The 27,359-nt window shown below is 36.4% G+C and overlaps 2 protein-coding genes across 4 annotated transcripts; one reads left to right on the top strand and one right to left on the bottom strand.

The window, feature by feature from the left end:
- The first annotated feature begins 516 nt into the window (after positions 1–516).
- On the top strand, positions 517–2,684 carry cox5bb (cytochrome c oxidase subunit 5Bb). Its single transcript, XM_079828244.1, has 4 exons — positions 517–640; positions 1,644–1,714; positions 1,786–1,885; positions 2,073–2,684. The coding sequence occupies exons 1-4, from the start codon at positions 520–522 to the stop codon at positions 2,183–2,185; spliced, it is 405 nt and encodes a 134-aa protein (XP_079684370.1). The 5' UTR covers positions 517–519; the 3' UTR covers positions 2,186–2,684.
- A 6-nt stretch (positions 2,685–2,690) lies between these two features.
- Positions 2,691–27,359, bottom strand: arid5a (AT-rich interactive domain 5A). 3 transcript variants are annotated; one of them, XM_079828241.1, is made up of 7 exons: positions 27,273–27,347; positions 23,294–23,382; positions 11,961–12,126; positions 10,109–10,161; positions 6,583–6,680; positions 6,256–6,409; positions 2,691–5,716 (listed from the first exon to the last, which is right to left on the bottom strand). In XM_079828241.1, the coding sequence occupies exons 1-7, from the start codon at positions 27,274–27,276 to the stop codon at positions 4,490–4,492; spliced, it is 1,791 nt and encodes a 596-aa protein (XP_079684367.1). In that variant the 5' UTR covers positions 27,277–27,347; the 3' UTR covers positions 2,691–4,489. The 3 variants fall into 3 exon arrangements, with proteins under 3 accessions (XP_079684367.1, XP_079684369.1, XP_079684368.1); XM_079828243.1 differs by having other exon boundaries at positions 2,697–5,716; positions 11,961–12,121; positions 27,273–27,359; XM_079828242.1 differs by lacking the exon at positions 27,273–27,347 and adding an exon at positions 25,119–25,232 and having other exon boundaries at positions 2,697–5,716.

Below are 27,359 nucleotides of genomic sequence, written 5' to 3' on the forward strand. Positions count from 1 at the left end.
ATTCCTCAAAATATCCTACAGAAGAAAGAAACTCATGCAGGTTTGGAACAACTTGAGGGTGAGTAAATGATGACAAATTTTTATTATATTATATTTATATATATATGAACTATCCCTTTAAGGTACATTAGAACTCTGTTTTCCATTTCTTTGTGGCAGTTTACTGATGTTTATAGCCTTATATGTTTGTCCAGTGCCACATGCTGATATTTATATTACTGATATTTTATTGGGAAATCTTAAATGGCTCTTGCATCAGTCATATTCAACAATTCTGTAATGTGGGCACTTTATTATTTGTTTCATTTGTGCATAATATTTATACATTGTTTTACAGCCAGGCTACTGTCTCAACACGACTGTAACTTTCAGACAATTATGAGTGATTTTTTTCGGTTGCTTATGTTATTGTTTTCTGTATATTTGAACAAATTTCGAGCACGCTAGTCGTCCAGAACGCTAGATGTCAGCATTGCGCATTTACTGACGCGGCCGTTATATTACGAGCTTGTATCGCGCATGCGCAGTGTTTCTGTAGGAATGGCGACCAGACTCCTTTTGAGATCAGCGGTCCGCGCTGCTGTTTACAGCCGTCGGCCTCTCCCATCTCCGGCTGTCGTTCGGGGACTGGCATCTGGAGGTACTGCTCGATCAATGACTTTGTTTTGTGTGCGTGTTTGGACGGTTTTCGCTGGAAAACACCGCTTAGATCGACAGTGACTATACCCTGACCCCTCCGCCTCAAATAAACATTAATCTTCTGTACACACACGGAGTTGAATGTCATTTTTTGGTGTAACGTTATCAATTTGTCGCTACAACTTCGACCTTTTTTCCTCACTGGAGAGTTGTCAGTGAATTCGTCCTGACGTCTAATCCTCTTAATCGCTGTCATCCTATAACATTTGACCTGGCAGGGAATATATGAGTTTGTTGCATACTAACAATAATGGCAGGGGGGTAAATTATTTGCGTTTTTAGAAGGACATGCCTGTGGAAACCCATTTCCGATACATCAACAAAAAATAAAAAAAATTATGGTTTGCTAATGGTAAATGATAATTGTTAGATAAGTCGGAATTAATTATGAGACAAAATCATTATTATAGCAACTCGAAATTATGGCAAAAGGTTGAAATACACACATGTATTTGTGTGCTATGTATATGTGTGGGTGTTTAATTTATGTATGTGTGAAGAATATATGTGTGTGGGTGTGTGTTTATGTAAGTGTGTGTGTTTGTATATATGTAGGTGTTGTTTATGTATGCATTGTTTGTGTGTGTTTTGGGGGGCGGTGGGTTGTGTGCGTGTGTGCGTCTGTGTGTTTGTTTGTTTGTATGTATGTGTATGTGTGTGGGGGGGTGTTTATTTATCTGTTTATGTATTTGTGTGTGTGTTTGTATGTTGTCCATGAATGTATGTTATATATAAAACACCCCAAAAGTCATAATTATGAGATGATAACTGGCATCAAGTTGACATTGTGATTATAAAGTTAAATCTTTCTCATCATTTTGACTTGGCTCAGCTGAAAGGGACTTCTATTCCAAATGAATTGCTGAAAAATAACTGTTTGAGGAGCATCGATACACCTTGCAGTCGCCGTCTGTAACATTATTAACTCGTGATCTTGTGTTCAGGCATTCCCACGGATGATGAGCAGGCCACCGGTCTGGAAAAGATCGTGTTGCAAGCGTCCAAGAAAGGAACGGTAAAGTATCATGTGTAAAATAAAGAGTCCTGTGAGAGTTCAGAAGAATCAACGCTGCCCTTCTCCACCAGGATCCATATAACATCTTAAAACCGAAGGAGTATGCCGGCTCCAAACAAGACCCTCATATCGTCCCCTCCATAACCAACAAGAGGATTGTTGGCTGTGTTTGTAAGTGATGTGTCATTTAATTTTGATTTATCCGGGAAACGTGTTTCCATCATAGTTTATGCGCAGGTTGTCTTATTGACTGTGCATAAAAATAGGTGGATGGAAACATAGCTGTTATGTGTATATTATTAGCATGAGCCATCACCTAATTACCTATTAACCTATGTGACATTTTCTTTATTTGTAGGTGAAGAAGACAACACTGCAGTGGTTTGGTTTTGGTTGCATCAGGGTGAATCCCAGCGCTGCCCGTCCTGTGGCGCTTACTACAAACTCGTTCCACACGAGTTACCCCACTGAAATATGCACTAAACACTCCAATAGTGACACTTATGCACTTCTCTCCCTGCTGTTCCCTGTTCGGAACAATAGAATTGCACTTTTTATAGGGACCTAGTTCTTCATTGGTTGCTTTATTAGCACATTTAACATTTAACATCAAGAAAACGGGCTTTCTATAAATCTGAAACGTAAGAATTGCCATTGTTATCCTATTTGTGAATGTAGGTTTCATCACTTATTGAGAAAGTTTATGCACCCTATTGTTCGCTGTGGCTCAGCTACTTCCAAATTTTCCTCGAAAATACAATGCATTACCTGTTCTGTTACAACAATGAGCTCATACTTATAATCTGCGACTAGATGCACTACAGAAGTTTGCACATTTTGCAAGGGAGATTGAAGTCTTTTTCAATGTCCCAGCAAAGATTACATTTCATCCCAATTACATTCCATTAACTTTGAAAGTCTTGAAAAGGAATTTGTCTATCCTTTCAAATAAATGTGGTGTTTCAACATGCATGTTGTGTCTTCTCTTTGCTAGAATCTTTTATTGCAGGGAATTCACAGGAAAGACTGGACAATCTTGACAAATTTATTTTATACAAAAATATTTTTTACATTCAGTATACAATTGTACATTACAGTCGTTTTTCACATTATTGGTGCACCATCTTGTGCCAAGTACCTTGAGACTGTAATATAAAGATACAAAAAATAAAATTTTGAAGGATTTACTCTTGTATGAAAATTCCTATTTGAGCCAGACTAGCTCTGGTAATGATTCATTAACAAAAAAAACTTGATTATTTACTCTGGACCCTGAATTGTTTCAATAATTTATTAGATGAATGGCTTGATTGATACACTTAATTCAACATATGTAACATTCAGATTTGATCAGCATTTGGCAAACACTTTAATCCGAAGCGATTTACTGATGCATTTGATCAGTATTGTGTGTACATCGGGAATCAATTCCATGTATATGTTGCTGCAAGTGCCACGCTCAACCAAATAGCAGGACCTCACATGTAACAGTCCTTTAATGTAAAACGATCGTGGAAATTCATTTGACCGTTCCACATCAGAGTTTGTAGCTATTTGTGAAGGACTAGTCCCGCCCTGAAACAGCCAGCTCACGTTGGTTTAATTTAAGTGGCTTTTTTAAGGGTGTGTTCACACTTGGCATGTTTGGTTGGATTAAAACAAACCCTGGTGAGATTGCTCTGTTAGTGCGGTTCATTTGAATAAGTGTGAACGCTGCATCTGAACCCTGTACATCTGACCGTACCTCTCGGTGAAAACGAGCCATAAAAAGGACAGAATGCTCAAGCGTATCTGTTTTTTCTCATCATAGTCACGATGCTGCCCATCACAGTTCAGAGCCACGTCTCCTCGCAGCTGATCTTGTTTTGTGTGTGTGACGGAGGGACTCCTTTACACATTTTATAAACTGTTCACAAGTTCTCAGCTGGTCTAAATACCATCATATGTAGCTACGCACACACCACGAGTGCATTTAGCCCAGGACACAGCATTGTTTGGGATGTTTGATATGTTCAGTCACAAAATATATGTAATAAAAGTCGTCGACCAATCAGGTTGTGAACGTATCCCTATGCCTTTAAGTTCAGTATCTTTAGGTTCGGTATTAAAATGCCAATGTGAACGCTAAGTGGACCAGGACTACATGTTTTTTTTTTTGTTCCAGACCAAGCAAACCGAACTACAAGTGTGAACACACCCTTAGAGTTTAAGCATGTTATTATATTTTGATTACAAAAGACTTCTTTTGAATAACATGGCTAAAAGATGTATTAAGAAAAATATGTTATATCATGTTGCCCTGAAGCACAATTGAAGTCTAGTCTAGACGAGGAGTGGCCAATGTCGGTTCTAGAGAGACACAGACTGAATCCGAAATTGCCCCCTAAACCCTCATTCACTATTCCCTACGTTAGTCCACTAATACAGTTCACTTGAAGGAGCGAATGAAAACGAGTGAGTGAATTCGGACAGCCGTTGTGTGTACATTGGCTGTACACTCGTTATTGCGTTGCAATGTGGGATTGAATGAGTGCACTCGGTAATGTCCACTATGGTTTCGGACACCACTACAAATTGCTGTCCCCTCAAATAATGCCCTATTTGAGGGTATATGGGGCAAAAAACTGATTCAGCCTCAGTTTTGCTCCAACCCTAATCAAACACACCTGAACAAGCTAATCAAGGTGTTGGAGCAAAACTCTGCAGGGCTGTGGCTCTCCGGGACCGTTGGCCACCCCTGGTCTAGACCATAAGGACCAGTAGTTTCAGGATAGTTCAGAAAGGCTGCAGTCCTGTCATGTTGTAACCCGCAGGTGTATGCCAGATCGGAAACGGGTAAGGGTAGGAGGGCAAAGCAGCCTCATAAGACCCATGAAAGGGGGTTCCCACTGGCGGGCAATTCATTGAGTGGGTCTGAGCAGGAGGCATTGTTAGGTGGGTTGGAAGAAGTACAGGTTGAAAAGGTAGAGCCTTCATCTGTTCGGCTAAGTCTCCCCGGGGTCTCTCTAAGTTTGGCAGGTAGGGCATTGTCAGACCGGCATGGGGGTGGAAGAGGTACTGCTGGGTAGGCAGAGGTTTGGGCAACATAGTCTTTGCTTTCTCTTTCCTGTCCGTCATGCGAAGTGGAGGGGACACGGGTATCTTCTTCAAGTAGGCTGCATCGGTGGTGGGCCTCTTTAGGAGGTGCTGGTGGTAGGACATGTGTGGCTTAAAAGTGGGCTGTAGCCTGCAGGGTTCACGGGGTAAGACTTTGGAGAAGCTGGAGGCATGAGGGACCCAGTAGGCTTTGGCGTAGACAGGCGAGGGCAGCCTGTGGGATGCAAGTCTGGCGCCCGATTTACCATCCGAGGTCCATGAAAGACTCCTCTGGGTCTTTTCAGAATGGGCTGGGCCAGCTTGCAGGAATTCCCGGTAATGGTAGTGATAGTTGGCAAGTTCTTTGCTGTTGGGGTAACAGCCGAGAGGCTTGCAAACTCCGGTGCTACCAGCCTTGGATGTGGGGAGAGTGGGCAAACGAGAAGGAGTCTTAATTTCAGTCTCTTTGACGGGAGACTTCTGGGTCGTCACGGCTATACAGTCCTCGGAGGAGACCGAGTACGGAGATGGGCTACGGGACAGGGAGCCAGATGGAGAGGAGACGGGGAGGGGTGAGCCATCGGAAGAGTGGCGGGTGCGAGTAGAGGAAGGGCAAGCAGGAGACTGGGATGAGTGGGATAGCTGAATAACAGAGGGTCTCTCCAGTTCGGCACCATCCTCTAAGGAGACAGAGGAAGAGGCGGTGAGGCTAGCCTGGGCCAGACGCTTCTTCTTCTCCAAGGGAGAGATCACCTCACCCGGGGTGGGAGTCTGGATGAGGGGGTTCTTCCTGGAGCAGGTGCCAGTGTGCGGACCGTGGACAGGAGTTGTGGACGACTGCTCAGAGTCTAGGCGATCGGATGGCATCCATTGACTGGGATGGGAACACATGCCTCTCTCACAGTGATGATCTGATCCCAATTTCTCCTGAGAACAAAAGTGAGATGCTTTAGGACAAGGAGCAGACAGATACATCTTCACACATAGGACGTTTGGAGATACGGTGCCTGGCCAAATTGGATTTGGCCAATGCTTAAGTGTCTGTGATTGGATCATTATTGCAGTTGTTTTTGTAATTCTAGCATGTTATATGTCTGGCAACAGTTCTTCTAAAAGCATTTGCCTATTTAAATCCAAAAAGTGTTTTTTTTTTTTTTGGCCAGGCAGTGTGTGTACAGTGCCTGATTCCGATTTACTGCATATAATGTTGTGATAGAGATATTTGCAAAACTGTGAAGTTCTAATGAGCTTTTTGTTTTGTCTTAAGACCAGTATAGTAGCTTGAACATCATTCGATTCATTTCCATGAACTGGTTCAGACAGTCCATTTCAATGGCTCAATTCAACCATCTGTCTGCGTCTTCACATAGCTCTCACTAGTTCTCATGGCTGTTTTGCTTAACTCTAACTGTATTGTACATTTGACAAAGAGTTTCTTTGAACAAAGTGCATTTCTTGCCGCTCACCTCACACTCTTCTCTCTCCATCTTCCTCTTCTTCTTGCTCTCTGGCTTACTTCCCCTGTTCTCAGGGCTCCTCTTGTACTGTTTGCGAGGTTTGGAGGGCGGCAGTGGTTTGTCCTCCTCGCCTTTCAGCTGTCTCTCAAAGGGCAACACCAACCTGCACAAAGAAAGAGATTTAGTGTCGGAGCCATGGCCTGGCGGTCAATGCACATCCTCTGAATCTTGTGGGCAATGCGAGTTAAGAGTCTTCATTGCAACCTCTTCTCGTTCTGCACTGTATGTGCTGTAGCTGTAATCATTACGATTCTTTGAGATTGCGAGTGTGTTTACCTCTCGTAATGTCTGCGTGTGCATGTGGCTGCACTAGTACTGCCCGGACTACCACCCAGCTCGTCGTACACATTCTTCCATAGCCTCCGCGCTGTTACCTGTGAGCAAACACAACGTTATTATACACCCTCAGCAGAACTGAGTTTAACTGCCTGCTGTATATTGATACTTCTTTGACGTTGATTCGATTACAAGACAGATTCCAATGACTACACCACACCACATCACATGGTTTGGATGGTCTTTTTTACTGATGCGGTCACATTTGCCTTTCTGCAATACAATTCTGCATGCAAATTCTCAATGGGAATTCCTGCAAGGATTGCTGTTTGGTAAACCCGCTCCCGCAGAACTTAAAAGAACACCTGACCTGTTATCCGACAGCAGCACTGATTTAATTCCATATCCAACCCGACCCGTTTGACACAAAGACCGCCACCCAAACCGCACCCGCATTAAATCTACTACATCAGGTTGTAAAGTCGAAAGTGCACGATTAATAAAGTTATTGTCTCCCAAAGGAAAGAATCGACTCTAGACCGCATATACGAGTCGTTTGTGTTTCGAATCCCACTACGTGATGGTACGTCACTACAAAAGACATTTGCATAATGCCCGCCTATGTTGTACGTCGTCCGCCCACAAACAACTTGTCCTGCCCTGGGAAGATTTGCTTCTCAAATCTCGGAGTTCAATGCGGGATTTGTAAACCGCTTGCTCTTGAAAGATGGGTCAGTACCGGTTTATTTCAGCCGGCTTGCTCCTTAGAATCACAACCTACAAGTATGAATAATTATTGATGTATGTATTTTCTACCGGGCTTTCAAAATACATAGTTTTGTGTTTTATATTGTGTAACTCATGTTATTACTGTCAGGGTTCTGCCCTGGCAGCCTTGTCTGTGTTGTCCTTGTTTAATGTTTCCATGTTTGTGTTGTGTCTAAGCACATGGCTCTGTCTTTGTTTGTGTTTGCCATGTGTTCCTCTTGTCCCGCCTCCTTGTTTCCCGTTATCACGCCCCCTTGTTTAGTCCTTGTCTAGTCCTCGTTTCACTAATTGTGCTCACCTGATCCTCATGTGCTGATCCCTTTATATTGAGCGCCTTTCCCTCTTGTCTTTGCTGGTTTGTTATATTGTATGTACGTATTCAGTGTTTGTTTGCATATCTTGCCAAGGCCTTTGAAGTTTTAATGTCTCCGTCAGGTCTAGATTTGTATTTCATTATTTTCAGAATTTTTAGTGTAGTCTTTCTTTATTTTATTTCTTAGCTACACTTTTATGTTTCCCCCTTTTCTAGCTTCAGTTATTTAGTTTCTAATAAATTTTTCTGGTTTTCTAGTTTTGCCAGTTTTTTTTGTTTTGAGTGTAGTCTCGTGTTGGTTCCTGCCTACTCCCTGGGATTCTCTGTCTGCTGGTTCCGTCTGCCTGGCAACTAGACTGGGCCCGAGTCTGAGCAACAAGTTCCTGGCCTCTGCTTCATTGCGCCCTGCCCTGTTTTTACCACTACTATCTGCCTGGCCTGGTCAAGTCCTCAGCGGTTCTTCGCCCTGCAGTTTCCTGGAGCTGGTTCCTGCAGCTACCCCCATCTGTCCTGTTGTTGTTCCCCGTTGGCCCTTCCATTTGGACTGTCACTCCTCCACTACCACTTTGTGCCTTCACTCTAAAAAAAAAGGTTCTATATGGCACCAAAATGGTTCTTGGCTCGTAATCATAGGGGAACCTTTTTAAGTGCTATATAGCACCAGTTTTGGTTCTTCAGTGGTACTTTGACTAAGGTGCTATATAGCACCGCTGACTAAGGTGCTATATAGCACCGCTGACTAAGGTGCTATATAGCACCGCTGGGACTAAGGTGCTATATAGCACCGCTGACTAAGGTGCTATATAGCACCGCTGACTAAGGTGCTATATAGCACCGCTGACTAAGGTGCTATATAGCACCGCTGACTAAGGTGCTATATAGCACCGCTACCATATACAGAACATGTTAAGATATGGTGCTATATAGCACCAAAAGTGGTTCCTCTATGATTACGACGAAGAACCATTTTTGGTGCTATATAGCACTTTTTAAAAAAAAATTTTTTAAGAGTGTTGTTAACTGTCCTGTCAATAAAACGGAGTCCTCCGTTTCAGAAGTCCTGACAATCACAGTCTTACTGAAATACTTCTGCTCATCAGCTGTGGGCCACTATACCACTAAATCTGTGTCTATTAATGTAGATTGTCTGTCGTTCTTACTACTTTGAGTAAAGATAAAGGATGGTGCAAGGTTTGTTACAGCAGTCATTCACGTTAGTGCTCGGCTAATGTATGTGCTGTTATTGATACAGTTGTCTCTCTAATAACTGCATTAATAACGGCAAAATGACGTTTTGGTATTAGTCGTGGGATTGGATGCGTAAGCACACGAGCGTTTTAAAGATAACCTGACAAATGTCTTGAAATCCATCATCTGAACAATGTTTTGATGTGTGGTAACCATAGTATAAGCGGAATAATTGCAGTTGAATTATTAGAAAAATACGTTTCGCGTCGTGACCGTATTACCACCTCCGGTGTGTATTATTTTTCTAATAATGCAGCGCCCCGTCGTCAATTATTCCTTAGTGCTTCATGCATCGCTACACTACTGACAGTGGACCTTATTTGCATTAACTGGTTGAGTAATGTGATCATGCGATTCTGAAATAGCTAAATTATCATTTAAGCTTCCATTTTATTTCACAGTTTGTGTACTGCATGCACTGCATTATCAGTCAGATCAGCTCTTGTCATAGTGGAACTCCACGATTAGTCACTGCTTAGTTTCTGAGGTTTCCTCATGTGTGTCTGAGTACATACTCCACATTTATTTTCACAGGCTGATAAAGGTTTCAGCTCTTACTGCTTGACACATTGCTAAATCAGTTACTGACCAAGGTACTTTTTAATGACAGGTGTCAGTCCTGTGAAGTCTCTGTCAAGAGACACTCATTTGAGATGCGTTACTGGAATAAAGTTTGACTGATGCAATAATGGCATTTTTTTGCATGACTCTTTTTAGAGTCAAACAGGTCAAACTTTCCACTCCCAGACGCAATTCACACAAAGAAACAAGAGTTCCTTTGACCAAGGCTAAAATTATATACAGACAGACAGTTTTGTCAAACATCGGTTTTACTGACCACATGTCGCACTTATTAAAAATACAAACACTTAGCACCTTCGAGTGAGTGGAAACTGAAGGGTGAGAGAACAAAGCTTTGTAGACGCAGGTTTGGGCAGAAAGAGCTACAGATGGAGGATGGACCCCCCGTTCTCATTGTGGTCATAACGGTCACTGCTAAAGCCCTCATAGTTTCCACTGTGCAAGAGCAAGAGGCGAATGCATGACCTGCTTCTCAACTTCCTCGTTGCGGAAGCCTTGGGCAGTTGGCATACTTGCACAATATATCGACAAGATAATGCTATCAGCGGCATGAATGAGAGATGGGGGAGATAGACCAGCGCCAGGTTGGAGGTTTGTGTGCTTGAAGATACATACCGCATCATATCCTCCAAGTGTCTCCACAGCTTTGTAGATTTTCCACAGGTTGACTGAAAAGAAAAAAAAAACGTAACACAGAATGTTAAAAATCAAGTGATATGTAGATGGCACTTCCCACAAAGAGGGAACATAATTGCACCTGTTATTTTATTGTTTCAACAAACGTTCAGTGAAAGGAGGTGCTTTTTATTATCTATTAATTTTATATGAGATATGTAACCCTGTTACCAAATTCTGGAACACTACAAAATACAGAACTTTAATTTGAAGAAAACAAAAGAACAACAAGACTTTATTTTACAGTGTCCTTGTTACACGTTACATGTACTTACCATAGTAATAACAATAAATTATGCATAATTACATGCAAATAACCGTCGACCAAACCCTAATCATACCGAAACCCTACAGTAAGTACATGTAGTTCATTATTATTACTCAGTACTTGAATATATAATTACAGTTACTGTAACAATGGCACCTTATGGTTAATGGTTACACTTTATTTTAAGGTATCTTTGTTACACTGTAATTATAAATCTAAGTACTGGGTAACATTAAGTAACTACATTTATCTACTATAGGGTTAGGATAGGATTAGGGTTTGGTTGAGAGTTAGTTGCATGTAATTATGCATAATTTATTGTTATTGCTATGGTAACTTCATGTAATGTGTAACAAGGACACTGTCAAATGTAACCCACTTTATTTTAAGGTGACATAGTTACACGTTACTACATGCACTTACTATAGTAAATTATGCATAATTACATGCAACTAACCCTAAACCAAAACCTAATCCTATCCTAACCCTATAGTAAGTACATGTAGTTACTTAATATTTCTCGGTACTTAAATATATAATTACACTGTAACAATTACACCTTAAAATAAAGTGTAACCCTTTGGTAACACTTTATTTTACAGTGTCCTTGTTTTTATTTTTAAGGTGACGTTGTTACACTGTACTTACTCATAAGTATTGAGTAATATTAATTAACAACATGTACTTACTATAGAGTTACGGTTTAGGGTTAGTTACTTGTAATTATGCATGCATAATTTACTGTTATTACTATAGTAAGTGCATGTAACGTGTAACTGCGCCACCTTAAAATAAACTTTATTTTAAGGTGTCATTGTTACAGTGTAATTATATATTTAAGTACAGAGTAACATTAAGTATCTACATGTACTTACTATATGGTTAGGGTAGGATTAGGGTTTGTTTGAGGGTTAGTTGCGTGTAATCATGCATAATTTACTGTTATTACTATGGTAAGTATATGATCATTTTGGCCGATACGATAACTGATAATTGAAAGTCAATACATTGGCCGATAAATCTAAATCAAAATTTGAGAGTCTGATTACAAAAACAAAAGTCCCAAGCACACAATTATGATGTTCTCGTTATAATTTTATGTAGCCTATATGATAGACTTGCGCTGCACATAGCTATATTTTCATGTTTGAAGTGATTTCAATCATAATTTAAGCAATTTAAAACCATCATGGCGAACAGTTCCCATCTGAAGTGTCTCAGCTGAAGGAAATAATACATTATTTATCTGCTTTAATATATAAGACAAATTTTCTTTATCGGGCCGATAACATTAAAAATGAACATATATCGGACGATATCGATATGATGGCCGATACATTGTCCATCCCTAAAAAAAATGCATGTACATTTATTAAATTATATTTGTATGATTGTGAGAGGTGAGAGTTGAGAGTTGAGGTTTTGGTGTAGGGTCACCACATGATGTTCAATGCCAAAAGCAAAAAGCAGCTGAAAAACTGATTTAAATGATATTATATTAGATGCCACAGTCTTCACACTCACTCTGTTTAAAGCCAAGGTGGGGAATTCTCTCTATCGGCGTGCCTCGTTCCTTCATAAAACAGTAGAGATTGGTCACAAATGTCCTCTCTTCACTCTCCGATAGGTCGGTTTTGGAAGTCTCCTCACTGCTATTGGTGGATGCCAAGTTCTCCATCTCCCTGCTGGTCTAGTGGAGAAATGGTGTATGGTTAAAAGACACAAAATCATGAAAGGTGTCCAAATATATATATAAATGGGTGATTTTGCGTGAAGAAAATGGAGAATATTTTAGGAGTATTAGGCCTATTATATGAGTTGGAACATTAGCTGTGTTTCCATCCAAACTTTTGAATAATGCATTAAACATTTGCGAATACAGCTAAAGAGTCGAAGAGAACAAAATCGTCACTTCCTGATGAACTGGCGCCAAATGCTGAGGTAGGAGAAGCTAATATGGCTCTTTTTTTTGCATATATAAATGAATTATTTTTACTCTGATAAAGTACAGACACTTGGAAAAATGTACTTAACCAGAGTGTTTTTCTTTGGAAAAGGATAATATTGTACTTTTACTGCACTACGTTTCATAATGAATATCATTTAATACTAAATTGCATTTTTTTTAAAAAGTACTTTCTTATTTTTACTCAAGTAAAAGTAATTAAAAGTTTTACTTGAGTACAAGAAAGTAAATTTTTTTTAAATGTAATTAAGTAGTAAAGGTAAAAAACAAAAACGACTTTTATTTATGATATGTAGTGCAGTAAAAAGTATGACATTATGCTTTGGAATGTAGTGAAGAAAAAAGTTTTCAAAAAAAAAAATGATAAAGGACATAGAAAGTAAAAATACTTCACTACTGTCCACCTCTGGCAGTCCCATCATGCAAAGTCACATTTAATTTATTATTCACACATCATTTGTTCAGTAAATGTGTTCCCATTGTAGATATGTGCCTGTTTTCTCATTGGATAAAAAATGTATCCACCTCAATTAAGCCGCATTTGTAGAATTTATGCGCATCTTGGCATTTCCATCCAACGTGCGATATCCCAAAATGTGCATTAAAAAAGGTGGATGGAAACATAGTTAGTGTGACATTATTTTCATGACAGTTATCATAAATTATTATGTACAATTAAAAGCCTTTTTTCAAGATTTACGCATTAATAGTAAAATTCCATCAAATTGAATTGAATAATCCTTAAATATTAAGAATTAAAACACATTTTGTATAAATCTTAATGGAAAATGGGGATGGACCATTTAGTTTATGTGATTCGTATTCATAAATTTGACCAAAAAAAATGAAATATGTTTAGATTTAAGTTTGAGATTTATACAAAATATTTTATTAAGCTGAGTTATAATACATAATATGTAAGGATTATTCAATTCAATTTGATAGAATTTTACTATTAACTGAAATGCGTAAACCTTAATTTTGTTATTATTTTGTGTTTTACTGTATTTTTATTTATTTATGCATTTTATGTATTACTAATATTTAAATCGTGAACAACTTAGATTAGGTTAGTAGAGTATTTATTCAAATTTGTTTTCAAGTAATAATAATTTAATAAGAATCACCACTAATAATAATAATACAATTACAAAATAGGTAAAACTTCCAGAAAAATCTGGGTAATAATAGTGAAAAAAAATTTTTTGTGAGATTCGCCGACGTTGGGAATTTTTCCATTTCACATAATTGTCAATTTCTGCCTAGTTCAGGAGTTCCCAACATAAGACTTCAATAACCAATAAATATACAGTATGCATGTGCACTGTACACGATATAGGCAAGATATGAATATATGTGGGAGAGTTTGTGTCATTTACAGGAAGCGGCGTAATTGTGCTTCGAACAACCTTCGAATTTCACTTTCACACAAATAGATTGATAAACCCTCTGACTGATTCATTCTCTCAAAGCCTCATGCAAAATTGCAGGTGATATAGGCGTTCATGCAACTCCATTCTGAGACCAGTCATATTCAGAGTGTGAGACTGAAAACACAACAGCTTTGGCTTTCACCACTTTCAATAAGTAACCAGACATCCTGTTTGAAGGGAAACCGAACCACTGGTGGGGTTTTCACAAAGGTGAGCTGCACTAGTGCTGTTCTTCATGCTATGATAAAGACTGTGCTGCAAACATGAGAAACTCTGCAGTTACTGCAAGAGAGAGAGAGGCAGTGGGCGGGAGTTAGTGATTTCAGCTAGTCCACAAACACACAGAATGTAGCCTTCCTTATCTATATAATACTAAAAAAGTGTATTGGGATTATGAAATAGATATGTTCCTATATCACTTGATCTAAAGACCTTGTGGAAGAAGCTAAACTCCAGGATTCATAACAAGGATGATAACTAACTGCAGACAACTAACTACACTTGTACTGTACTTCAAATCTAAAAAGTATATTTAAAAGAAACTGTACATGCAGATCATACAATATTGCTGAAATAAAAGGCCACTTGAGTGTACTCACTTTCATGACACTTTTAAATAATGTTACTTTAAAGTGCATTATAAATCATGTTTAATCAAGCAATTATATTTTGATATACGTTGACTAACATATTAAAGCACATGTAAAGTACATTTGATTTGTTATAAATTTGATATTACATTTTTAAAATGTATTAAATTGCAAGTGTGTAATTGCAAATATATTTCAATTCATGACATAAGATTCAAGTATATTTAGTTCAGTTTTCACTTGAGCGTATTGATTTAAATTATATTATTTCCATATTAAGAACTCTTGTTTAAAAAGTAAGCAAAGGTGTACTTCTTTTTCACTTGCTACAGCCTAAATCAAGGCTAATATAGACAAAAACACACAGTTTCAGGAAAGGTAAGAGGCTCTTGCACTTGCAAATCTCACCTCTTTACACTAGCATGTGCCAGAGCTTCGCTGTGTGACTCTCAGTGCATTATGGGTATTCTCTAGCCTTTGAGCTTACATGAGTTTTACACTTGTTATTACGGTGCATTGTGGGATTGAATGAGTGCACCTGATAGTGTCCACTATGGTTTCGGACACCACTACAAATGGCCGTCCCCTAAATAGTGCCCTATTTAAGGGTATAGGGGGCGATTTTGGACACATAAGGTCACCAGATTTCTGAAATGGAAACCATTTATTATCTATGAACCAACAAACGGAGACAAATTTGTTTTAATTATGAATTGTGTGCTTGTGCTTTACTCTCCCTAATTCATAGTTTTCACATGACGTCACATCCAGTCATTTTTACCAGGTTTGTCAATGTTAATGTGGAAAGAAAATTATATTAAAACACCAAATTCAATATGCACCTTATTGATAATACATACTATGTACAGGAAAGCAGAAGAACCAGAATATAAATGCAAGACGCAGTTTCTCGTTAAACGTTTTTCCATTGAAAACGGTTTTATAGAAATTTGGCGGGTTGCATTCATATTCTGGGCTCATCTGCTTGTCTGTATATAGTATGAATCATTAATAAGCTATATTGGATTTTATATTTTATCTCTTTCCCTGCCATTGACAGTGTTTTCACTGTTACACGGTAGGGGCGCTATTATTCATCTTCTGATAGAGTACAGAATCTCCAGATCAAAACACAGGTGAAGAAGAAGCAGAAACAAGCGATATCATATGTAATCATATGCATATGTAAAATAACGTGATCATCAATCTGTGCTCCATCTGTCTTTTGATCATCGCTCTGAATCTGGACGTAGTCTTTGAAAAAAATGTAATTTTCGCTCAAAATGTTGCTTATTAAGCAGCGCACACATTTTTATATATTAAAAATAAAAGGATTCCTCTCTGGAGAAGCATTCAGTCTCTTTGCTTGCAAATTCCTCCATGTAAATTGAGAATCCGCCATGGTGCAAGCGCAACTGGCTTTTAAAGGGAATGGGAGATGAGACTCTGATTGGTTTATTGCATGTTACGACCAAAACACACCCATTAAGAGACTAGGGACAACCCTTTTGGACCATGCACTTGGTGGGCGACCGTCGTTAAACTAGCAAAAGTTCGGAAACGCCCAAGGGCACCTGCACCATACGCTTCAGACCATGCGCTCAGATTGTTAAAACAGTGTATACATTTCACAAGGCTTTTTGTCATGCTTTTTGTCATGAGTCTGTTAGCCCCTCCCCCACCGCAATATAAAGAAAGCTGTGACAGTTGAGCACATTTTCAGTTTGAATACACAACTCACACTATTTACATTACAAAACGTCATAGAATAGAGTAATCAGTATCGCTCGCAGCCCCCTCTGTTGGTGCAAATAATCACTACACCACTGCCCTGGTAATGTTGGTTGTGCTTTTTCGCAGTGTATTTGTGGCACCTCACCATCTTATAAACCATATAGATGTTCTTGCATAACAAGGAAGGAACACGCCCTGATGAAACAGGGAAGTAAGTGAATGTTATCTACAGAAAAACAGCATATTCACCCTTTGTGGCAAAGTAGCTGATCAGGCTAAAGTGGAAGTGCTAACAGCTAACACACAGGCACACAGGACAATGACCCACAGTGAGGGCAGGCCGCAAGTGAGAAATGAAAGAGTGAAGGCATGCAGAAATGAACGCCAGCCGTCACGTATCACCCACTTAGTGACAATACATGTGACTTATAGCTCCCTGGTAAACTCCAGAAAATCAGTGAATGTAAGCTAATTTTTCAGAAGTTGCATAGCTATACATTGCGGCTTGATGTATAGGATGGAAAACAGGATGTTAGGATTTTCTGAATTTTATCTTTTTGTAAGTTGGCCAATTATAAAAGAGTTAATTTACATGGAGAACAGGAGAAGTCTTACAGATAAAATAGTAACAGGGTGGAAAATGGCCATTATACTAAACTTTGATGCTTGAATAACCTTACACACAGAGAAAAAGGGTGTCAAAATTGTACCTTTAGGGGTACAACAGCTTGTCGCTGGGACAGTACCCTTAAAAGGACATCTTTGTACCTTTTTTTTTTACCACAAAAAGGTTCATAGTAGTACATTAAGGTACGTATTTTTACTCTAAGGTGCCAATATGCACCTTTTAGGAGTAAAAAAGATACAGAGAACAGCAACAAGCTGTTGTACCCCTTTTTCTCTGTATGTATAAATTGAAATGCACTTTATTTTGATAGTCCACTTGAGATATTCTACTCACTATTAGTAACCTTGCAAATATATGTCACATAACTGTCATTAGAGTATTAGTAGGGTTAGTAGAATAAGTTGACATGTAGTTGCAAAGTTACTTATAGTCAGTGTTGGAGAGGATCAAAATAATGTGCCAGCAGATATTAAGCAGGCATTCTACTTATACTCTAATGACCAAAATAATTAGTTGGTTTGACTACACTGTAAATTCTAATTAGTTAGACTTACTTTAAAAAAAAGCATGCAAATGGATTGCCTTAAAAAACAATTAAAGTGAAATAAGAATACTATGTTGTGCTAACAAATGCTTAGTTAGTATAGTTCACTTACACAAGAGTTCTAGGGGCTTAAAAAGAACTGTAGAGAGTACTTGATAATTTACTTTAAATAAAATGCAATTGTCACCATTGTTGTGTCTTGCAATATGTATTTCTTCCCTTGCATCGCTGCATCAATAGGACGAGAATTACACTAATATAGATGAAGTTCCAAGTGCCCAACCAAACGGAACACTGATCAGCATAATGGTGACTTAAAACTAAAACATTTGAGGAAAATCAACATCAATTATTTAAGTCAGCTTATGTGATGTTCTCTCCAAATTTTCTGTTATATTGACAATTCAACATTCAAGATGACTTTGGGAAATCAGTGAATGCAAACCGAGAAAGATATGCAGAAGTGGAGGAAACGAGTGAAAAGTCTATTAAGAATTGACCCGCCTCAAAAACTTTAGTTTTTTGGCTTGACAAAATGGTACTCAAACCAATCAATTAATCTTCACTTGGATTTTCTGAGTAAACGAGGCATAGCATGTGAAAAGTACAGATTACTAGATCTCAGCAACTAAATTAAGATTAAGTAAAGTTAACTAAAACGTGTTAGTTAGAATCGCTGTTGTAATTGAATTAGTTCAGTCAAATGAACTTTTATGAGTACTTAGCACTTTCTTTTTCTTTCAAGTTCACAGAAGTGATATATTTTAAGTAAACTGAACTGTTTCATTCTTTTGAGCTTTATGAAATTATTTATTTTAATTTAGACAAACTTAAGTTAAACTGAAACTCAAAAGGGACAGTAAATTACAAAATTAAGTGTTATATTATGTTTTTTTGTGCAAGATTAATGTTACGGTGGAGATTTATTAGTGTTTAATATTTTGTTATGCTAGTTTAGAAGAGTTTCTGTTATGTTGTTTTTTGTAGGGTTTCCATCATGTGACGAGTGGAGCATGAGCTTAGTTTGAGAACAGTGTGTTAAATGTTCAGCAACTATGCTTTGTGTTCCCAATTCGCAAGGTGGCATTTATTGAATTAGCTAGTTAAAGCTAGTCAAGTTTCCACAACTAAAAATGTGATTACATGATATTTTTAAGTTAAATGCATGAATTAGCTTACTCAAATATTTCAAGTTCAGAGCAATTCAAATGTATGATAACAAAATACAAATCTGCAAGTTCTGCTTACTTACACTTAAAATTTCTTAAATTTCTTAACTTTCAAAACTTTGATGTAACCGATTGCCTTAATTTTTTTGAGTTTTTCCAACTTATTCAGGTTTAAAGTGCAGCCCAGTTTCGTTTAAATTTAAGTTAGTCTAAATTAACAGAAACAAGTTAAACAATGAAACAGTTCAGATTACTTCAAATGTGTCAATTTTGAGAACTCAAAAGAAAAAGAAAGTTCTAAATACTCATAAAAGTTCATTTGTTTGAACTAAATTGTTTAATTTGAGTTGGCTCTACTCAAACTAATTAATTATGTTGAGCGTTGGCACAGATCATCTTAAACCAGCTAAAACATTTCAGCAGGATTCATTGTTTGTGGAAACAACTTTTGGAAACGGCTTTTGGTTAAAATCACATTCACACGCCAAAAACAATTCATAACAGCTTGAGAAAAGAAATTCCCCAGTGACTTTATGCACCGCACACAGAAAGCTTTGGATTTCCATTTGATGACTTTGGTGGTTGAACTGTGGCGTTTGCTGCCAAAGCAATGTTCAGTCAGTGAGTTTCACACTGAATAGAGTTCCTCAGAGAGGGTAACTCCTTCCCAGAATAAGGCCTCTACAATGACTAATATTGAGCATATAGGGCTTTATTCTAACCTCTGACTAATATAGAAGATAAGAAGGCCCCTTTTCAGTGTATCGAAATGAGTACACAAGCCTAAGTAAATCTCTCGCATGTAAAGGGAATAATATCATACATGTGGGCTCAAAAGCTGGGGCAATCTAAAAGAGTCTGATTCATTCTTTCCCTCGCTTCGGCCGTGAATACAGCAGAGGAGACACACTGACACATGCCTTTTGCTATGGGTACGGCTGAGCTCCAGTATGTCCTGATTTGAGTCATCTTCAGTGAAATTTCATATACAGATTTATCTGATTGCCATCTACCCAAACACTTCCTGTTATATTGACAACACTGATGATAAGCAGCTTCGAGGAATGGCATGTTAAAAAAAGTTCTTGGAATAAATATTTAAATATCTTTCAATCAAGAGAAATACGTTAATGAGAATGGTTTCAGAATGCTTTTTTTTGTGTGTGTGCCAAAAATGGTTCACATTTTACACTCTTAAAAATCAGACACTTTGATGTATTTTAAAGTGTAAATAATTGTTAGATTCGATTTATACTGGCAGATACTATTTGCACCTGAGTTTATTGAAGTATATTATAAAACAGTCTACAGTAATAACAACATATTCAGTGTATTTGATCATATTTATAAATGGATGATGCTTCCTAAATCCCTCCCCTACTCCAAACCCTATACCCGATAAACACTTCATTCCCACTATTAAATCATCTTTAAGTACTTTATTTCCACTTTTAGAATATTTTCTTAATATATGTATGGAAGCTTGTTTCCATTACGAAATAAAACAATTAAAAGATAATTCTGACTTTATATCACACAATTCTGACTTTCTTTATATCTCACAATTCGGTCTTTATATCACACAATTCTGACTTTCATATCACACAATTCTGACTTTCATATCACACAATTCTGACTTTATATCACACAATTTTGACTTTATATCACACAATTCTGACTTTATATCACACAATTCGGTCTTTATATCACACAATTCTGACTTTATATCTCACAATTCTGACTTTATATCACACAATTCTGACTTTCTTTATATCACACAATTCTGACTTTCTTTATATCACACAATTCGGTCTTTATATCACACAATTCGGTCTTTATATCTCACAATTCTGACTTTATACCACACAATTCTGACTTTATATCACACAATTCTGACTTTATATCTCACAATTCTGACTTTATATCTCACAATTCTGACTTTATAATTCACAATTCTGACTTTATATCTCACAATTCTGACTATATCACACAATTCGGTCTTTATATCACACAATTCTGACTTTATATCACACAATTCTGACTTTATACCACACAATTCTGACTTTATATCACACAATTCTGACTTTATATCTCACAATTCTGACTTTATATCTCACAATTCTGACTTTATAATTCACAATTCTGACTTTATATCAGACAATTCTGACTATATCACACAATTCGGTCTTTATATCACACAATTCTGACTTTATAACTCCCAATTCTGACTTTATATCTCACAATTCTGACTTTATATACATAATTCTGACTTTATAACTCACAATTCTGACTTTATAACTCACAATTCTGACTTTATATCACACAATTCTGACTTTATATACACAATTCTGACTTTATAACTCACAATTCTGACTTTATAACTCACAATTCTGACTTTATATCTCACAATTCTGACTTTATATACACAATTCTGACTTTATAACTCACAATTCTGACTTTATAACTCACAATTCTGACTTTATAACTCACAATTCTGACTTTATATCACACAATTCTGACTTTATAACTCACAATTCTGACTTTATAACTCACAATTCTGACTTTATATACACAATTCTGACTTTATAACTCACAATTCTGACTTTATATACACAATTCTGACTTTATAACTCCCAATTCTGACTTTATATACACAATTCTGACTTTATAACTCCCAATTCTGACTTTATATACACAATTCTGACTTTATAACTCACAATTCTGACTTTATATACACAATTCTGACTTTATATCACGCAATTCTGACTTTATAACTCACAATTCTGACTTTATATACACAATTCTGACTTTATAACTCACAATTCTGACTTTATATACACAATTCTGACTTTATATCACGCAATTCTGACTTTATATCACACAATTCTGACTTTATATCACACAATTTTGACTTTATATCACACAATTCTGACTTTATATCACACAATTCGGTCTTTATATCACACAATTCTGACTTTATATCTCACAATTCTGACTTTATAACTCATAATTCTGACTTTTATTATTTTTTTAGAATGTAAAGTGATTTTAACCCCCTTTTTGTATTTATATAGCATAGCTCGCATGGTTATATTCACTATATTTGTTTTCATAACCTTCAATGTGAACATTGTTTGTAGGACAACATTGGGCATGATGCGAAATATATATATATTTATTTATTTATTTATTTTAATAAATACAGTTTTTTTTAATCCAAATAGAAAAGCATATGCCGTATATCACCATTCAACCAAAAATTACAGAGATATGATTTTTTTGGCCATATAACCGAGCCCTATGATATCATCTATTGGTGTGGACATTAATAATTATCGTTATAGTCATCTTTATAGTTATTGTTCTTGGTGTGAACCAAAAATGGTTCTTCAATGGCATCGCAGAGAAAATTCCCTTTGGGAATATTTATTTTTAAGAGTTTATAATGCATAGCCAACTATATTTTGTGTATTTTGTGCATTTGTTCCTGACAAAATAATTTGTTAACCACAAATTTAACTAAAAAACAGACGTAACTGATGGAATGCACATCAAAATTTTGAAACGTGCTCTCAATAAACAATTGATATGCAACAAAAACACAAGATCACTTGTTCAATTTAATACAGTCATATCAAGACCACAATAGGGATGAGCTTAGCTCTTAGTCAGGTGACCGTCAGGTTTCAAACAGGAAGGGTTTTTGTGTGTGCCCCCGTCCCTCTCGAACTGTGGCTAAAAGTAGCACAGAACCCACTGTGAGAGACTTTATGTGAGATGCAGCTTTTAAATTTCCACCTCATTCAAATTTCGGAAAAGTGCGTGGGTAAAGTCTGCAGCGGACGTGTCAATAACACTCAAAATGAGAGTTTATAAACGCTGAAGAAGACGCAGTGGCATGGCCAGCGCTCGCCACCAAAACCACATGGCTTTCAACTTCTGACGCCACCCTGGAAATATGATGCATCTTTGCACCAGCATACAAACACTGTTTTCAATTACCAGAACTGTGTGAGAGAGAGAGAGAGAGAGAGAGAGAGAGAGAGAGAGAGAGAGAAAAAACATCTGCGATTGTTTATGTGCGGATCTGTGTGTGTAGCATAAAAGAAATGACTACACATGCCACGACACAAGTCCCTGCCAATTGTAACACTCAAAAGCGTCTTATTGACTGATGTACTGCAGAAATGAAGAACCGAAAACTGTTACCGAAAAAAAGGCTGTCGAGTCAATACATGTCAATATACTGGGACACTGATTTTTCCTGTACACTACAGAAAAAAGAAATTCTTGCAAAATGAAAGTCAAATGGACTATAAAGTTGGATGTCATGTGACTAACCACTGTTCCTGACATCAGCATTCTCTGTAACCGAAATATTGCAATAATACCAGAAATCAATTTGGCAACAGTCATTAGATCGAAAGGGGAAGTGAGATGTTATTTTTACAAGCGAATTTGCACTTCAGCAACATCAGAAGGAGCAGTTATGTGACATTTACATAAACTACATACATATATTCAAATTCATGTTTACAGTTCAGTTTTTGGGGAGATAATCCATACTTGTGAGTCGTGCCTTAAAGGGATAGTAAGAGTGTCATCTTTCACTGACCAAAACCATATCCTTTTAGTTGTTCAGTGGAAAAAAAGCAGAAATGTTACGTAGCTTTTGCCATACAACCACAATAAAAATAGTGCATTCGACGGAAGTCATATGATAGCCTCTACCAAGAAATACAGGCTTGGATTGACACAAGGGCGAGTAAATAATGAGCGGTTTTTGGGCGTACCTGGTTTGGTGAATTCAGCTCCTGCTTTATGTTAACACAGTCTTCTAGCTCTACTTCTCCAACATCGACCTCTCCTCGAGGGTCCAGCACTAAAACAAAGCCCAGCATACTAGTTACACATACGTGAACGTGTAAATAAACAAAAGACACACTGTGATTATAACTTTCTGTGTTCAGTGGGGTTTCAGTGAATCTAGAAAGCGAGCCAGCTAAAGGGCTTCAGGGATACATGTGTTTGTATGAATGTGATTGACTTTAAACCCAAATATAGAGTGGTTTCCCAGAAATACCACACAGACGCAAAGGTGAATTTTCAACATGCTTTGGAAAGCAATGGGGTAACTTTAAGATTACTCAAAAATGGATAGTTTTAACTGATGATCATCATTACAAACCTGTATGACTTTCTTTCTTCTGCGGGACACAAAAGAGAAAAAATGACTATACAACATGAAAGCCAGTGTTGTTTTGTTCCCTGTTGACTTTCATTGTATGGGCAAAACTGCTGAAGCATTCTTCTTTTTCAACAGTGTTTTTGAAGTATTGTTTATATACTTTTATAGTGTTTATTAATATTTTGAATGTACTTTTATTTTTATATTTTCAGTTTAAGTTTTAGTCATTTTGTTACGTGATTTTTTCACCTTTTTTTTTTTTACATTTCAGTTTTAGTTTTAGTAATTTCAGCCAAGGTAACATTTCAAATTTTAAGTTTTCTATGTTTTTTTTTTCTATATTTTCTAATATTTATATTTGTATAATTTTTTTATATGTATAGCTTTGATTAATTTTTATTTCAGTTTTAGTTAGTAATAACCTTTTTATTTCAGTTAGCTGCCAAGGTTATATTTATAATTGTATAGTTTTATTGATTTTTTTCATATTTAATATTCATATGTTTTAATATTAATATTTAATATGTTTTTATATAATTCTTTATATTTACGGTTTTAGTTTTAGTAATCATTCATTTCAGTTAGCTGCCAAGGTAAAATTTCAAATTTTAAGTTTTCTAAGTTTTTTAAAAAAATATTTAATATTCTAAGATTTATATTTGTATATTTTTAAAAAATATATATATTTATAGCTTGAATTCATTTTTATTTCAGTTTTAGTTTTAGTAATAAATTATTTATTTCAGTTAGCTGCCAAGATAACATTTATAATTTTCTAATTTACATTTTTCTTTTAATATTTAACATTTCAATATTTATATTTGTATGATTTTTCATTTATATTTATAGCAATTCATTATTATTTTTTGTTTTAATTTCAATAATTTTAGTACTTCAACTTAAACTCACTTTCTTTCAGTTGGTTGTCAATGTAACATTTCAAATTTTCTAGTTTTAAGTTTATGTAATATTTATATTTTTTATCATATTTCTATATTTAGCTTTAATTTTTTTCCTGTTAGATTTTAGTACTTCAACTTAATCTTATTTATTTCAGTTAGTTGCCAAGGTAACATTCAATTTTTATCTAATATTGATATTTTTTGTTAAATTTTTTTATATTTCTATATAGCTTTAATAAGTCTTTATTTCAGTGTTAGTTTCCGTAATTAAACTTATGTATTTCAATTAGCTGCCAAGGCAACGTTTCTACATTTTCTTTTAGGTTTTTCATCCAAAATGTATATTTTATTTCATTTCACCTTTTTAGTTAAAATAGACAAAACCAATAGTTTTAGCTAACAACAACAACGTCTTCAAAATATCTTCTTTTGCACACAGAAGAAAGAAAGTCCTACAGGTTTGAAATGACACGGGTGAGTAAACGATGACAGAACTAACACTTTAAGACAAACTTAAACATCCCTCACCTCAATCCTGTGAATCCCAATGACATTAAACATCAAAATAAGCGAATTTAGCATAAACAAAGCAGCGCTCTCTGTTTACAGCACGTCTGCTTTAGAAAATGCAGTTTTGCATCTAAAGTGTTGAATTAAATGGGCGTGTGAGAGAGAAAGAGAGAGAACATTCTAATATGAAACCACATGATTACAACACTACTTCCTGTCTGTATGCATAAACCACAGCTGTGATACTTGCGCGAATATTAAAAAAAAAAAAAAGCGTTGTGTGCTGTCTAACAAAACGTACACTCTGGTTATTATAAAAACAATATCTTGCATTCATTCACCAGTCATGTGTTTATTGCACACTGCCATTTAATTTACTTGAAACGCTCAAGCGGCTTACAAGAGCTATTTCTTTAGGCACAATATCATCGCACTGACCAAATTTCAGGTCAAATTGCACATGAGCGAGCGTATCGAGCCATCTCAGGCGTTTCAGCTCAACGTAACCATCAGGCACCTGACAGCATCTTCTTTACAAACCACACAAGCACTGAATTATATAGGTTGGCTCTGGGCAGCCTCCACCTCAAAGTCTCCACTTCCCTTTCTCAGAGCCTCCTCACCACTCTCTACACTCGTATCTCTGTCTGTGACATCCAGCAACGCTTCGCTTTCGAGATCAGACGCTTCCTGTGCCAGGGCACTCAACAGCCTTCTGTTATTTGACTTCCCCTTCTGAGCCACAGTGCAGAAAGATTGTGACAAGTTGGACTGATATTATCACTGGTGCGATAGCAACTTCTGCATTGTTTCTGGGAGGATGGGGTCGATAGGACCCGATTTCATTATTCGACTGGTCGATATTACATAAAGCCAGGAGACTTTAAGATTAAACTGCGGCTTTCCTTCTGGTGTGCTAACCATGAATCTGTCACATCCCGGGTTGATGATTGAAATCTCTCTTGCATCAAAAACAGAGTGATAACGGCATCACAATACCACAAAGGAGTCGTGACGGCATCAAAAGACGCAGAATAGTTATTATCAACACAGAAAACAATGTGTATATGTCGTTATCGGGCTCATTCTCATCAGATGAGGGGTTTTACGCTTCAACAGTGATGTGTTGCTATTTCTCCAAACCACTTCCTCAAAGAGCAAAACTTGTTATGGTTACTCATATATAGTCCTTATTACTGTCACCCAAATTACTAAAATGACAGAAATAGTTATGGCGAGCCACTTACCACTCTTTAAAAAAAACTAGCGTCTATTTTACTAGAATTTTTTTTTTAGTGACTAATATCTTTTTCAGTTTCACTAACTATTCTACTCTGTGAAAAAAAAAAAGATTGGAGTTTTCAAAATGTCATGTTAAAGTAATTCATTGTGTTATTCGCTGTTTATTCTTAACTAAAAATTATTTGCATGATTTGTTATCACAACTTTTTTTCTTTCATCAATAATATTTTGAGTTTCCGTCGATTAAACCAATCTTCTTTGTATTAACTCCATTTTTTTATTTCAATGAACTCAAAATGTTAAGGCTTTTTCAGATTACGTACTTTTTTAAGTTAAACCAACAATCATTTTTTACAGTGCGATTTCGGGGTGAAAATTGTTTATCTGCTAAATTATTATCATTGTATAAAAATGTAAATAATTGTATAATCGTAGTTTTCCTACTATGATTTTGAATTCAACTAGCCTATATAGTAGCCATTCTGACTAGTCATTTATATGACAAGTAAAAAACAAAAACAATAACAAGTTATTAACAAGAAACTGAAAATAGTTACTACTTATTTGCAGTGCTAGTAACAAAAATAGCATATATATTAGTTAGTTAAGTCAAGCCAATAGATATATAGTTATTTAAATTCCCAAGTCATTTCAAATATTAAAATGCATTGCCATTTATAACAAGCACTGGTCACTTCTGTATATGGCTTTAAAGTGTAGTTAATATCTTAAAGCATTAAATATAAAACTTTCTAAAACTGGGGTCTGATTTGTTTCAATGAAAACTGTCAAGGTCTAGAAAACAGACTTTCTCATTCAAAATCAATAAAATAAAGTATTATATGATACCGTAATCATGTTAATATTAGCTACACATTAAGAAGTTATCGCGCATTGATAGTAACAGATAATAGTAATATAATTGCTTACCCATTTTCGAAAAGCGTTGTTTGAGGAGCGTGTATTGATGTCTGTCTGTCCTTGTTTAACAGTAATTGACAGCTCAGTCTTCAGCAC

The sequence above is a fragment of the Gobio gobio genome, assembly GCF_949357685.1.
Source record: "Gobio gobio genome assembly, chromosome: 10".
Classification (NCBI taxonomy): Eukaryota; Metazoa; Chordata; class Actinopteri; order Cypriniformes; family Gobionidae; genus Gobio; species Gobio gobio.

What these genes read in the sequence shown, in the direction of transcription:
- cox5bb (XM_079828244.1), top strand. Translation starts at nt 520, where the DNA reads ATGCGCAGTGTTTCTGTAGGAATGGCGACCAGACTCCTTTTGAGATCA. An exon ending in TCGGGGACTGGCATCTGGAG is followed by an intron (nt 641 to 1,643) that starts GTACTGCTCGAT and finishes TCTTGTGTTCAG; the next exon opens with GCATTCCCACGGATGATGAG. An exon ending in GAGGATTGTTGGCTGTGTTT is followed by an intron (nt 1,886 to 2,072) that starts GTAAGTGATGTG and finishes CTTTATTTGTAG; the next exon opens with GTGAAGAAGACAACACTGCA.
- arid5a (XM_079828241.1), bottom strand. An exon ending in AGCTGAATTCACCAAACCAG is followed by an intron (nt 12,127 to 23,293) that starts GTACGCCCAAAA and finishes TTTCTCCACTAG; the next exon opens with ACCAGCAGGGAGATGGAGAA. An exon ending in CCACCTTGGCTTTAAACAGA is followed by an intron (nt 10,162 to 11,960) that starts GTGAGTGTGAAG and finishes TTTTCTTTTCAG; the next exon opens with TCAACCTGTGGAAAATCTAC.